General features: G+C 37.9%; 1 protein-coding gene across 1 annotated transcript; it reads left to right on the plus strand.

Moving 5' to 3' along the window:
- The first annotated feature begins 2 nt into the window (after positions 1-2).
- On the plus strand, positions 3-15169 carry slc4a1b (solute carrier family 4 member 1b (Diego blood group)). Its single transcript, XM_058062432.1, has 18 exons — positions 3-159; positions 2401-2446; positions 2770-2950; positions 3026-3161; positions 4263-4335; positions 4792-4834; positions 4906-5090; positions 6593-6797; positions 6869-7072; positions 7147-7295; positions 9259-9453; positions 9518-9766; positions 9836-9925; positions 12763-12929; positions 13001-13242; positions 14314-14483; positions 14563-14736; positions 14821-15169. Exons 3-18 carry the CDS (start codon positions 2791-2793, stop codon positions 14899-14901), a joined length of 2523 nt encoding a protein of 840 aa, XP_057918415.1. The 5' UTR covers positions 3-159; positions 2401-2446; positions 2770-2790; the 3' UTR covers positions 14902-15169.
- Positions 15170-15735: the final 566 nt, after the last annotated feature.

Consider the following 15735-nt stretch of genomic DNA (forward strand, 5'->3'; position numbering starts at 1 on the left):
CATACGGACAAGTCAGCATATTTTGTACCACCCATCATCATCATCATCATCATCATCATCACCATGCATTCATACATACATGCAAGCCGTTTATAAAGTCACTTTTTTATGACTTTCGGGGGTTGGTCGCTTCACACTGAAACTGCTTCCCTGAAAGAGGTAAGCGTCACTTTTACTGCTTGAATGACATTTGTGCTCACTTCACACTGGAACCATGTTGCTATTCCAGAATAAATTTAACGATTTTTTGTATTTTGCAGTGAAATGGACTGCATTTTACTGAAAGTGTGTGATATCTTGACACTCTTCTAGCTAAAAATCCCTCTTTGTATTGTACTCATGTATATCTGTATTACTAAAAGGACAACTAAAATACTACATACATTTAAAAAACAATAATTTGATAGGAAAATATTTTTTAATGTCTCTTGGATGAAATAAACATTTAGGATAAATAAGGAATAGGCTCCAGCACCCCAAATTAATGAATGAATGAACACACGCTCAATAAATAAAATGCATTATAATTATTTTTTTTATTATAATTATAATTATAATTTTATTATAATTATTTTTTTTTATATAGAGAATATTTCAATTAATTTTGCCATATTGTCATTGAAAGTCTTACCTCAAAAACACTACTGTTTTTAAGACACATACTGCAAAAGTGGGAGTCAAAGATCCTGTATATAACAGGAGTCTTATATACCGTATTTTCTGGACTATAAGTCGCTCCGGAGTATAAGTCGCACAAGGCCAAAAATGCATAATTAGGTAGAAAAAAACATACATAAGTCGCACTGGATTATAAGTCACACAAGGCCAAAAATGCATAATTAGGTAGAAAAAAACATACATAAATCGCACTGGAGTATAACTCGCACAAGGCCAAAAATGCATAATTAAGTAGAAAAAAACATGTATAAGTCGCACAAAGCCAAAAATGCATAATTAGGTAAAAAAAAAAACATACATAAGTTGCACAAGGCCAAAAATGCATAATTAGGTAGAAAAAACATAAGTCGCACTGGACTAAGTCGAATTTTTTGCGGGTAATTTATTTTCCAAACTACTTGACCATTTTTTATGTAACATTAACATGGATGAAATAAACATTTAAGATAAATAAGGCATAGGCTCCAGCACCCCAAATGAATGAATGAATGAATGAACACACGCACAATAAATAAAATGCATTATAATTATTGTTTATTTTTGTATTTTAGAGAGAATATTTCAATTAATTTTACCACATTGACATTGAAAGTCATAATGTTCACTAAATTGTATTGCACTAATATGTATATATATCATTTTTTAGATAACATTTACATGGTTGAATGTGTATATTTTTGTTATACATACATATATGCATACACACACACAGGTTCCACTCATACTATGCAACTTTAATGTCCACCCCTTTGTTCAGGTGTGTTTTGTAAATAAATATGTGTTTCCATATACCACATCTGTGGTCTGGTTCAATTTTGGATCAAATTAATGGAATTAATGCAATACTGCATCCAAAAACAGTTATTCTATTTAAACATTGTTACAAAAGAAAATGTATTTTATTGTAGCCGATGTAAAGGTTGGTTAAAAGATAGATAGATTCCTTTTACTTCCTTTATTGTCATTGCACAATAACACAGCAGTGAAATAGGATTATGAATAAAAATAAAAATAAAAATAAAAATTAAAATTAAAATTAAAATTAAAATTAAAATTAAAATTAAAATTAAAATTAAAATTAAAATTAAAATTAAAATTAAAATTAAAATTAAAATTAAAATTAAAATTAAAATTAAAATTAAAATTAAAATTAAAATTAAAATTAAAATTAAAATTAAAATTAAAGTGAAAGTGAATTTTAGTTAATTAAAATTAAAAATTCACAGTAATTTTAATTTTAGTTAATTTTAAAATATAAAATATAAATTTAAATTAATTTGTACTTGTTATATATTTTAATTTTAATTTTAATTTTAATTTTAATTTTAATTTTAATTTTAATTTTAATTTTAATTTTAATTTTAATTTTAATTTTAATTTTAATTTTAATTTTAATTTTAATTTTAATTTTAATTTTAATTTTAATTTTAATTTTAATTTAAAAAAAAGGGGTTAAAAACCTGATTTAGTTGTTATGAACTCCGCAAGATAGCAGTATCTGCATTACAATACAGCAGCTTTATTTATTTTATTTATTTAGAGAATAAAACAGTGTAAACAGTAAGCAGTAAATTGCACAAATAATTTGAATAAATAATAATTTAAAATTTTGCGTGTGTGGGCGCATTAATTGATTAAAGGATTTAATTGATAGAGGTCTTATTTTAAATCTTATTAATGTATGAAACGTCTCTAAATATGGCTAACTTGTAACTATTTCAGCCACCTGGAACATCACACACTCGCCGACGCCAGGACAGATTATCAGGTGAGGGACACACACACACGTACACGTACACACACACACGTACACACACTTCCAGCACGCGACACGTATTGACAGTCCAAACATGCCCAGGGTGAGCTTTGAGTCCACACACCGTGGATTGTCACTGGCCCAAAGCGTGGAGCCTGCCTGTATGTTTAACTTTTAGACACCGGGCGTCACCAAAAGAATGCAGAACACATGTACACACACACACACACACACACAAAAAGATGTGAAGGAACTCATGAGGTGCCCATAATAGTCCTCTGCATGTTCTTGTATGCTCTTGACGTCCATATGAACCAACCAACCACCCATGGCAGTCTTTCCTTCAGCCGAGCGAGATGATGAAGGACCACAAGGAGCAGACCTACTGGCAGGAGACAGGTCGATGGGAAGGCCACGAGGAGAGCTTCGACCCCCAGTCCGGGGTGTGGGCGAGCTCTCATGTCTCCTACCTCACCTTCAAGAGCCTGGTCCAGCTGCGACGTTCCATGAACACAGGTCAGTTATTAGTTTAAAAATAGGACACATATGTTTTACGGTAACCATGGTGATGTGATGTGTTTCTGCTTTCAGGTGTGATGCTTTTCAACAGTGAGGAGAAGACCTGGGCCAGCATGGCTGAGAAGATAGTCGCTGAGATGCTCAAACTGAAGCAGATCAGACCAGGAGACCAGGAGGGGGTGATGAAATCACTCGTCCAGAACCGCAGGTAATACTTACTTATTAATACTTATTAATATAGTATCTCATGTTATCTAATATAATAATTGTAGATTCTATCAAATAATTCTGAATTTACTTACTTTGACACGAATAAAGGGTTGCCAAATGCAGTCCTCATCCAAATTTTGTAAAATTGCAAGAAATTTACATTTTGCACTGTTGGCTCTTAAGGAGGCTCTAAGTTGAGGTTCAAAATACAACAAGAAGAAATGGACACAATTCCAAATATAATCTCATCTCTTTCACCAAAGGAATTAATAATGCTAATCTACTTTGATTTTGATGCGCGGTGGAGCAGTGGTTGGCGTACAGGCCTCACAGCTAGGAGACCCGAGTTCAATTCCACCTGCAGCCATCTCTGTGTGGAGTTTGCATGTTCTCCCCGTGCATGCGGGGGTTTTCTCCGGGTACTCCGGTTTCCTCCCACATTCCAAAAACATGCTAGGTTAATTAGCGACTCCAAATTGTCCATAGGTATGAATGTGAGTGTGAATGGTTGTTTGTCTATATGTGCCCTGTGATTGGCTGGCTGGCCACCAGCCCAGGGTGTACCCCGCCAGCACCCACCACGACCCTCGTGACGATAAGCAGTAGAAAATGAATGAATGAATAGTTTGATCTGGGGCTGCACGGTGTGCAAGTGGCCAAAATGCGGCCACGCAGCTAGGAGACCCGAATTTGATTCCGCATCTCCGTGGAGTTGGCAGTTCTCCCCAGTTTTCTGCGGGTACTCTGGTTTCCTCCCACATTCCAAAAACATGCTAGGTTAATTGGCGACTCTAAATTGTCCATAGGTATGAATGTGAGTGTGAATGGTTGTTTGTCTATATGTGCCCTGTGATTGGCTGGCCACCAGTCCAGGGTGTACCCCGCCTCTCAGCCGAAGACAGCTGGGATAGGCTCCAGCACCCCCTCTGCGACCCTCGTGAGGATAAGCGGTAGAAAATGAATGAATGAATGAATGGTTTGATCTGGGGCTGCACTGGGGTAAAGTGGCTAGCACACTAAGCTCATCCAATCACATCTCATTTTAACATGAATGACATACTATACATGTAAGCCCTCATGTTCTCATTTTTCTCATCAGTCAACAATCTGATCCTGAGAGTCAAGCCTTGACTGATGGAGTGGATCTACGCAGGTTTTCAGTCAAGGAAAGGGTAAGTGGGGTTTTTTTGCGTCCTGTAATCCTGATCATTCATTCATTTTCTACCGCTTTTTCCTTGCGAGGGTCGCGGGGGTGCTGGAGCCTATCCCAGCTGTCTTCGGGCGAGAGGCGGGGTACACCCTGGACTGGTGGCCAGCCAATCTCAGGGCACATATAGACAAACAACCATTCACACTCACATTCATACCTATGGACAATTTGGAGTCGCTAATTAACCTAGCATGTTTTTGGAATGTGGGAGGAAACCGGAGTACCCAGAGAAAACCCACGCATGCACGGGGAGAACATGCAACATGCATTCCTGACGTCAAATCCTGCTGAAGGATCTTTCTTGTTGACATTTTGTGAACTTTGACCTGCTGACAAACCCAAAAAAAGTCCCTTAAAGTCAATCTCATCAGTGGACTCTGATTGATCTGTTGCTAATCAATGTTTGTGTGTTGTCCAGAGGGATGAATGTGACCGTGTGGAGGCCTCCATGGTGTTAGTAGGTGGGCAATCTTCACCGTCAGACACCGTATGTCAGTGCAAGGCGTGAAAATGATATGCTGGTTTGATGCAGGAGCTTTGGACTTCCTGGAAAAGCCCGTGGTTGTGTTTGTGCGTCTGAAAGAAGCGACGGCGCTCGACTCCGCCTTGGAGGCTCCGGATCCGCTGCGCTTTGTCTTTGTGCTGATTGGGCCCAGCAATGCTGACATGGATTACCACGAGACTGGACGAGCCATGGCGGCGCTAATGGCTGATAAAGTAAGTCAGACAAAACATGTACAGTACATGCATCTGTACTCGGGTGCATGGGAGGATTGGGTGGTACTGCAAAGTCAACAATAAGCTAGTATCACTAATACAATACTGATACTTTTTACTTGTAATTTGATTCTTGGATGAATTTATTAATCATGATAATCATTGATATATTACACAATATGATATTTGGATCGATCCTCCCACCCCTAGTGTGTGGTCTAACAAAACAATAAAATAATCTAATAAATCTAAATAAAAATGGTAATGGTTTAATTTCATTTGAACATGCATCAGATTACAATTGAATGCATCACATAATCAGTTCACAGTTCCACATGTTAAATTAAAATTAAAATTAAAATTAAAATTAAAATTAAAATTAAAATTAAAATTAAAATTAAAATTAAAATTAAAATTAAAATTAAAATTAAAATTAAAATTAAAATTAAAATTAAAATTGGAACTAGAACTAGAACTAGAACTAGAACTAGAACTAGAACTAGAACTAGAACTAGAACTAGAATTAGAATTAGAATTAGAATTAGAATTAGAATTAGAATTAGAATTAGAATTAGAATTAGAATTAGAATTAGAACTAGAAGTAGAAGTAGAAGTAGAGCTAGAAGTAAACTAAAACTAGAACTAGAACTAGAACTAGAACTAGAACTAGAACTAGAAGTAGAAGTAGAACTAGAAGTAAACTAAAACTAGAAGTAAAACTAGAACTAGAAGTAAAACTAGAGGTAAAACTAGAAGTAGAACTAGAAGTAGAACTAGAAGTAGAACTAGAAGTAAACTAAAACTAGAAGTAGAACTAGAAGTAAACTAAAACTAAAACTAGAAGTAAAACTAGAACTAGAAGTAAAACTAGAAGTAAAACTAGAACTAGAAGTAAAACTAGAAGTAAAACTAGAAGTAGAACTAGAAGTAGAAGTAGAAGCAGAAGTAGAGCTAGAAGTAGAGCTAGAAGTAAAACTAGAAGTAAAACTAGAAGTAAAACTAGAACTAGAAGTTGAACTAGAAGTAGAACTAGAAGTAGAACTAGAAGTAGAACTAAAACTAGAAGTAAAACTAGAAGTAGAACTAGAAGTAAAACTAGAACTAGAAGTAAAACTAGAACTAGAAGTAGAACTAGAACCAGAAGTAAAACTAGAACTAGAAGTAAAACTAGAACCAGAAGTAAAACTAGAACTAGAAGTAAAACTAAAATTAGTATTAGTATTAAAAATAAGAATAAGAATTAAAATAAAAAAGGGGTTAAAAACCTGATTTAGTAGTTTTTATAAACTCCGTAAGATAGCAGTATCTGCATTACAATACAGCAGCTTTATTTACCTCTGCATGCCCTTTAAAATGTTGTTATGAAACTCCCTTATGTTACTATTGTTTACATTGAACTCATCAGTACTGGCTAGGCAGTTAGCTGCCGTTAGCATTACTTCTCATTCTGTCAGAGCCGTTATTGTACTCGATGTTGACATATTTCCTTCTCTCTCCTCCAGGTGTTCAACCAGGCAGCATCACGAGCTAAAAATCTGCGAAGCCTCATCGACGCTGTGGGCGACTTCATGGACTGCAGCATTGTCATCCCGCCCACTGAGATCCAAAGTGAAGCCATGCTCAGCTCCATCATCAACTTCCAGAAGAAGTTACTGCAGGAGAGATTCCACTCATCTGAATCCATGCTGGATAGCAAGCCTCGCCAGGGTATGGTAGTTGCACCAGCAACCATCTACGCATGAAAACATCCATTCAGTAATGATTTCTGCTTCCTGTAGTTTCCTTCTCTACCGAACCCCCTCCTGAAGACCCTCTGGCCCGCACGGGTCGACCCTTTGGTGGAATGATTCGAGACATTCGAAGACGCTACCAGTACTACAAGAGTGACATTAAAGATGCTCTTAACGCTCAGGTTCTTGCTGCCATCATCTTCATCTACTTTGCAGCACTCTCTCCTGCCATTACGTTTGGTGGTCTCCTAGGTGATTACTGTAGATGTTGAACCAAGACAGTAACACATACAGTGGTTTTAAACTATCATATTTTTCTATTTCAGCTGACAAGGTGGAGAACATGATGGGCGTTCCGGAGCTTCTCATATCAACAAGCATCCAGGGCATTATCTTCTGCTTTGTTGCTGCCCAGCCCGTGCTTGTCATCGGCTTTTCTGGTCCTCTATTAGTGTTTGAGGAGGCCTTCTATGCTGTGAGTAAAATATTCATTCATTTATTTTCTACTGCTTATCCTCACGAGGGTCACGGGGGGTGCTGGAGCCTATCCCAGCTGTCTTCAGGCGAGAGGCGGGGTACACCCTGGACTGGTGGCCAGCCAATCACAGGGCACATATAGACAAACAACCATTCACACTCACATTCATACCTATGGACAATTTGGAGTCGCTAATTAACCTAGCATGTTTTTGGAATGTGGGAGGAAACCGGAATACCCGGAGAAAACCCATGGAACATGCAAACTCCACACAGAGATGACCGAGGATGGAATTAAACTTGGGTCTTCTAGCTGTGAGGCCTACGCGCTAACCACTTGTCCGCCGTGCAGCCGTAAAACAGACATTCATTCATTCATTTTCTACCGCTTATCCTCACGAGGGTCGCGTGAGGGTGCTGGAGCCTATCCCAGTTGACTTCAGGCAAGCGGCGGGTCGCCAGCCAATCACAGGGCACATATAGACAAACAACCATTCACACTCACATTCATACCTATGGACAATTTGGAGTTGCCAATTAACCTAGCATGTTTTTGGAATGTGGGAGGAAACCGGAGTACCCGGAGAAAAGCCACGCATGCACGGGGAGAACATGCAAACTCCACACAGAGATGGCCGAGGGTGGAATCGAACTCGGGTCCTAGCTGTGATGCCTCCGCCGTGCAGCCAATTCAACAATATTATTACTGCCCCTTTTCCATTACATTGTACTCCTGACACTTTTCCATTAGCAAGAGCAGGTATTACCAGGTGCTATTTGTAGAACAAACAAAATAAACACAGGCTAATGTTAGCTGAGCGTACAGGCCTCACAGCTAGGAGACTAGGGTTCAATTCCACCCTCGGCCATCTCTGTGTGGAGTTTGCATGTTCTCCCCGTGCATGCGTGGGTTTTCTCCGGGTACTCCGGTTTCCTCCCACATTCCAAAAACATGCTAGGTTAATTAGCGACTCCAAATTGTCCATAGGTATGAATGTGAGTGTGAATGGTTGTTTGTCTATATGTGCCCTGTGATTGGCTGGCTGGCCACCAGTCCAGGGTGTACCCCGCCTCTCGCCTGAAGACAGCTGGGGTAGGCTCCAGCAGCCCTGTGTCCCTCGTGAGGATAAGAGGTAGAAAATGAATGAATGTATTGCAGTATTTGATTTGACTAATAATAGGCTATAGTCAACCACAAGACAGCGATCAATTAATTAATTTATGAATTTTTGAAACTTAATGACTGTATTATGGACTGAGTGGTTAGCGCGCAGGCCTCACAGCTAGGAGACCCAAGTTCGATTACACCCTCAGCCATCTCTGGCCGTGTTTTCTCCGGGTACTCCGGTTTCCTCCCACATTCCAAAAACATGCTAGGTTAATTAGCGACTCCAAATTGTCCATAGGTATAAATGTGAGTGTGAATGGTTGTTTGTCTATATGTGCCCTGTGATTGGCTGGCGACCAGTCCAGGGTGTACCCCGCGTCTCGCCTGAAGACAGCTGGGATAGGCTCCAGGACCCCTCGCGGCCCTCGTGAGGATAAGCGGTAGAAAAGGAATGAATGAATGAATAATGCTCCATAGTCCCTCAGTCTCCTCTTGGATAAAATTTGTTTTCAAACATTTGTTGGCGGTTGCTGTGCCTTAGCTGTGGAAACCGCAGTATTATACTCCATAGTCTCAACTTTGCTGCAATACTCCAGTTTCTCACTGCCCTCATTCTCCTCTTGGATAAGCACTGAAGTGTTATACCCCATAGTCACCACTTTGTTGCAGCAAGCCTCAGTCTGGTCACCTAATGCATGGCTAAAAAATATGCTAACATTATATGCTAACAGTCTTTGTTTCTACCGCTGCCCTCAGTTTCCTCTTGGATGAATTTTGCCCTACTCCCGTTCAATGTGATGTCATTTTTGCTTATTCATCATTATAGATTTTCTTGGCATGTTATTTCTTACAGTTCTGCAAGTCCCAGGACATTGAGTACATTGTCGGGCGAGTGTGGGTGGGCGTGTGGCTGGTCATCATTGTAGTGATCATTGTCGCCTGCGAAGGAAGCTTCCTGGTGCGCTTCATCTCCCGCTTCACCCAGGAGATATTCTCCATTCTCATCTCCATCATCTTCATCTACGAAACCTTCGCCAAGCTTGCCAGGGTAATCATTCAATCATCAGATAAGTCAATAATTCCGAAATGCTATAACTCTCCCACTTCTGCAGATCTTCAAGGCCCACCCACTGGTTCTGAATTACGAACACCTGAATGAGTCAGTAGAAAACCCCTGGCGCCCAAGAGTGGAACAGACCATCATGTACGACAACGCCACCGGAAATGCGACTATTATTGTCAACACCATTAAGCCGCCATACCCCAACACGGCTCTGCTGTCCATGTGCCTCATGCTTGGCTGTTTCTTTATCGCCTACTTCCTGCGCCAGTTCAAGAATGGTACCTTTCTGCCTGGAAAAGTAGGTAGAAATGCAAAATGGCGTATATTTGTTAAAGTCGTGACTCACTATGTGAAATTGCTCTTATAGGTCAGACGTTTGATTGGTGACTTTGGCGTGCCCATCGCCATTTTCCTGATGGTTGTCATAGACTACAGCATTAACGACACCTACACTCAGGTTGGCTTAGAACTTTACCATATAACCTCAAATAATGGCCGATGTTACACTGTGTTTCGCAAGTAGTACAGTAACAGCATAATGGTAATGGTAATGGTAATGGTAATGGTAATGGTAATGGTAATGGTAATGGTAATGGTAATGGTAATGGCTTTATTTCTTTTGAACATGCATCAGATTACAATTGAATGCATCCCATAATCAGTTCACAGTTCCACATGTCCAAAAGGAGTAGGAAGAAGCAAAGCTTATTAAATCCTACCCCTCCATCTGGTACTTTTACAATCAGTAACTGTTACATTTGTTCACTTCCTGCTTTCCTAATATAGTTTAAGGGTTGTTTTTGTTTAATTTAATTTAATTTAAAAACATAATTTAATTTAAAAACATAATTTAATTTAAAAACATAATTTAATTTAAAAACATAATTTAATTTAATTTAATTTAATTTAATTTAATTTAATTTAATTTAATTTAATTTAATTTAATTTAATTTAATTTAATTTAATTTAATTTAATTTAATTTAATTTAATTTAATTTAATTTAATTTAATTTAATTTAATAATAGGTAACCTTTAACATTTGTTTTTGTCCTTACCACAATGGCTTCTTTGGCTCACCAACGTATTTCTTCATAGACCTTCTTAGCAATTTAGTGTTCTGCAAGGCATAAAACCAGCATAGTTGGTAATGGTAATGGTTTTGTTTCATTTGAACATGCATCAGATTACAATTGAATGCATCCCATAATCAGTTCACAGTTCCACATGTCCAAAAGGAGTAGGAAGAAGCAAAGCTTATTAAATCCTACCCCTCCATCTGGTACTTTTACAATCAGTAACTGTTACATTTGTTCACTTCCTGCCTTTCTAATATAAATTAAATTAAATTAAATTGAATTGAATTAAATTGAATTGAATTGAATTGAATTGAATTGAATTGAATTGAATTGAATTGAATTGAATTGAATTGAATTGAATTGAATTGAATTGAATTGAATTGAATTGAATTGAATTGAATTGAATTGAATTGAATTGAATTGAATTGAATTGAATTGAATTGAATTAAATTAAATTAAATTAAATTAAATTAAATTAAATTAAATTAAATTAAATTAAATTAAATTAAATTAAATTAAATTAAATTAAATTAAATTAAATTAAATTAAATTAAATTAAATTAAATTAAATTAAATTAAATTAAATTAAATTAAATTAAATTAAATTAAATTAAAGGAGTAGGAAGAAGCAAAGCTTATTAAATCCTACCCCTCCATCTGGTACTTTTACAATCAGTAACTGTTACATTTGTTCACTTCCTGCTTTCCTAATATAATTTAAAAAAATTTAATTATTATTTTTTTAATTTTATGTAATTTAATTTTTGTCACGTACCAAAGTATGAGGTGATATGAGCATCCAATGACATAATGGGTACCATAGTAAGTGTCAATATAGTGATATATATATAGCACATCATGACTGGTTCAAGACTCTTCATCCTTGTATTTAGCAAACATCAACTGCTTGTATTGTTTCTTGAATTGGCTCATCGTTGTGCATTGTTTGAGGGTCTTACTCAATCCATTCCATAGTTTGATTCCACATACTGAAATGCTATGGCTTTTTAACGTAGTCCTAGCATAGAAGTGTTTCAAATGTACTTCTTCCCTGAGATCATATTTCTCCTCTCTTGTAGAGAAGTATTGGATGACATTTTTAGCTAATTGGTTATTTTTAGCCTTATGCATTATTTTAGCTGTTTGAAGATGAACTATATCAGCAAGTCGAAGTATTTGTGATTTTAGAAATAAGGAGTTAGTACGTATGTTCTCTGTAGGCGGCATTATGAATTATCCTTACTGGCCTTTTTTGCAGTACATTTAGCGAGTGAAGATTGCTTTTATAGTTATCAGCCCATATTTCCACACAATAAGTAAGATATGGTAGAACCAGAGAGCAATAAAGAGTGTGGAGTGATTTTTCTGATTGAGAACAAATTTTGCTTTGTTCAATATTGAAATATTTCTGACCACCTTATGTTGTATATTTGTAATATGAGGTTTCTAATTCATATTTTTTTTCTATGTATTTTTTTTTCACCCTTTCAATGTCCACACCGTCTATTTATATTTGCTTTCTGCTGTTACCTGTGATGGAAAATTTTATATTTCACAGGTATAACTTAGGTTACACATTGTGTGAATTACTTTATGGCCTTTTGAAGAGCTTCAACATTTGCATCCGAGCACATCCTGCTGTCCCTTCAAAGATGGTGGCACAGCAGGAGGCTATCTGTAACCTGGGGTTAGGGGCAGTGTCGGAGGAGGTCATTCTTTGATCAAAGCTTTACCTTCATGGGACAAGGGGACATCAAGAGGTCCCACCAAATGGTTGACCCTAGGAGGTTGTCTCGCATGGGTGTGACAAACCGTGCCAGAAGAATGGGTGTGAAGGCTAACCCCCATACATGAGGGTGGCATCGGGGGAGTGACCAGAATGTCTCTTTTCTCTTGTAATGTAATTCATTTGCATGCTATGGAGTATAAAAGTTCCCGCCAAGAGGCCACTCTTGGCCAGACACCTACTGACCGCCATGCATACTGTGTGTTGTCTGACCCCTTTGTTTTGCAAAGGTAATAAAAACTGCCAGAGCTATGTATTTATTTCAGGCATTCTCTATCCTACTTAGGATGATAGAAATTTTTTCCACAACATTACCAAACAGCATGATTTTAGTTTTATTTAAGTTCAAGTATAACGTGTCAAGAGCCACTATTTGATGTTTTTAGCTCAACTTAGCTTAAAGGCCTAAATCCAACCAATTGTATGTGTAGAAACTAGTGGTCCCTAAAGGTCTGATGGTGTCCAATCCGGCCAAAAGAGGTTGGCTCATCAATCCATTTGGAGAGCACACCCCCTTCCCTGTATGGATGATGTTTGCATGCTGTGTCCCGGCCTTGCTCGTCTTCATCCTCATCTTCTTGGAGTCTCAAATCACCACGTATGTCCGTCATATCACATTAAAAACACATGGTGTACCAGATGTACCTAATTGTGTGATCCCTGTGACAGATTGATCGTGAGTAAACCTGAGAGGAAGATGGTCAAAGGATCCGGATTCCACTTTGACCTCCTCATCCTAGTGGGCATGGGTGGCATCAGCGCGATATTTGGCGTGCCGTGGCTCAGCGCCGCGACTGTGCGCTCCGTCACGCATGCCAACGCCCTCACGGTCATGAGCAAAGGACCCAAACCTGTGATCGAGAGAGTCCTGGAGCAGAGAATCAGTGGCATTGTGGTAGCTCTGCTGGTTGGTAGGTACCATTATCCATTACTACAATATTACTACAGTATTCATTGTCCCTGTACCCTAGAAACCGCCCATGAATGATACGGGAAAAGGCCCAAATGATACTGTATCAAAGCCCAGGGCAGTGATACTGATAAAATATAGAGTTTAACCATGTCCAGTATCAGCCCCTGTAGCTGTCCACTCAGAGCGCGCTGCTCTGGTATCGTGCCCGTGAAACAACCAATCAGAGAACAGCACACGAGCGTAAACACACAGTTTACATTGTTTAGATATAATACATGTAATAAACTGAAAACTTTCTGGAAACAAAATGGTCTTTTGATTAAATAGTACGTGATAATAAGCTCATGATTAAATAGTATGTGATAATACAGTAAACCTCGGATATATCGGACTCGGATATATCGGAAATTCGCTCACAACGGACAGATAAAAAAGAACCAATTTTTCTGTAATGCATTTCCAATAAAAAATCGGATTTTTTATAACGGATTTCGCCTATTTCGGACAAAATCTCCAGTCCCGTTCCAATGCATTTCCATTAAATTTCCCTCGCATATATCGGATGGCCGCATCGTGGCGCTCCGATTCGCCGAATCGTGACATGCCGCTATACGACGTCATTTGCAGCGTTTGCAGCGTTGCCTGCGCGTCCAGGTACATTGGAAACATAGTCAAGGAAGTGCCTTTTTATAACGGATAAAATCCGATTTACGCATATACCGGATATAAATCCGATATATGCGTAAAACGGACATTTTCCGGTATACGCATATAACGGATTTCGCTTATATCGGACAAAACCAGTGGGATCAATTGAATCCGATATATCCGAGGTTTACTGTAGTACGTGATAATAAGCTCATGATTAAATAGTATGTGATAATAAGATCATCACATGGTTTGTCTGGTATCAGACCTTGGGTCTCGGGCTGATACTGACACGTGGGGGCATGATACCTGGCCTGATACCAGACAAACCATGTGATAACCTATAAGTACCAGTACCAGTACATCATCAACAACGTATCTGTCTAAACTGGTATTTTAGTCCAATATGTTTTATGTTAAGGTCTCTCCATTCTGATGGAACCCATCCTCAAGATGATCCCCATGGCGGCCTTATTCGGGATCTTCCTCTACATGGGAGTTACATCACTAAACGGCATCCAGCTGTGGGACCGGATGCTGCTTCTCTTGATCCCTAAGAAATACCATCCAGATGAGCCGTACGCCACTAGAGTAAGAGTGACAACTTTTTGCAGAAACTGTCAAGATTCTGTGTTTTAACGTTACACAATGTTACACAACGTTACAACAGGTGAGCACCGGCAGAATGCACTTGTTCACGGGCATCCAGATTGTGTGCCTTGCTGTTCTTTGGATCGTCAAGTCCAGTCCGGCGTCCCTTGCACTTCCATTTATTCTCATTCTTACCATTCCCTTACGTATGATCATGACCGGGCGTCTCTTCACTGAGCTGGAGATGAAATGCGTAAGAAATAGCATGTGGTTACGGTCTACTCTTTTTTTTTTTTTTAGCATCAATTAATTACTTCCCTTTTCTGTTTTCTTGTAGTTGGATGCTGATGACGCCAAAGTGACGTTTGAGGAGGAGCCGGGACAGGATGTGTACTGGGAAACGCAGATGCCATTGTAGACTGACATGATAAAAATACAAAAATTATATTATCATATGTAAATATGACATTAATTAAAGTTAGAAAAAACTAATTTCCTTTGAAAAGTTGGGCCAGATTATGTTTTCCACATTAAATGTCATTTCTATATTGCCAATATTTTAATGTTGTCTCAAATTATGAATGTTAGTAACATAACCTGAACACAATAATAAGAACAGCATAATAAACAAGACATGTGATGTCTTGTTTTTAAAAACATGATAATACATTAAATGTTAATTTCCAGATATTGTCTGTGTCTTTATTTAAGAAATCTATCCATCCATTTCCTACAGCTTGTATGCAAACATATTTAGAAATATTATTTTAATCAAAAATGTCATCATACACGAGGAAATGTGACGTTCATCAACAATATTCAAATTAATCAACTTGTACTTGGTTGGTTTTATTGTGACTAACATACCCCTTCACACTAGATGGCGCTGTGACCGCTTGTCTCACATAATGAAGAAGCCTTTACTCGTACGCGATTGGCTGAGCTAACCGGAAGCCACTAAACACAGTCTTGCACGCACGACATGAAATAAAGTTAGCAAAAACTACTAACTTTGAAAAGTTGGGCCAAATTATGTTTTCCACGTTAAATGTCATTTCTATATGGCCAATATTTGAATGTAGTCTCAATAGGTCCACTATTATGAATGTTAGTAACGTAACCTGAACACAATACTAAGAACATCATAATAAACAAGACATGTGATGTCTTGTTTTTAAAAACATGATAATACATTAAATGTTAATTTCTAGATATTGTCTGTGTCTTTATTTGACAAATCCATTCATCCATT

This window comes from Doryrhamphus excisus, chromosome 22 (assembly GCF_030265055.1).
Source record: "Doryrhamphus excisus isolate RoL2022-K1 chromosome 22, RoL_Dexc_1.0, whole genome shotgun sequence".
NCBI classification, from domain to species: domain Eukaryota; kingdom Metazoa; phylum Chordata; class Actinopteri; order Syngnathiformes; family Syngnathidae; genus Doryrhamphus; species Doryrhamphus excisus.

Bases quoted from the DNA above. Each gene is read 5' to 3' on its own strand.
- slc4a1b (XM_058062432.1), top strand. From the start codon at position 2,791: ATGATGAAGGACCACAAGGAGCAGACCTACTGGCAGGAGACAGGTCGA. The intron at 4,336-4,791 runs GTAAGTGGGGTT...TGTGTTGTCCAG, and splicing joins GGTTTTCAGTCAAGGAAAGG to AGGGATGAATGTGACCGTGT. The intron at 5,091-6,592 runs GTAAGTCAGACA...TCTCTCCTCCAG, and splicing joins CGGCGCTAATGGCTGATAAA to GTGTTCAACCAGGCAGCATC.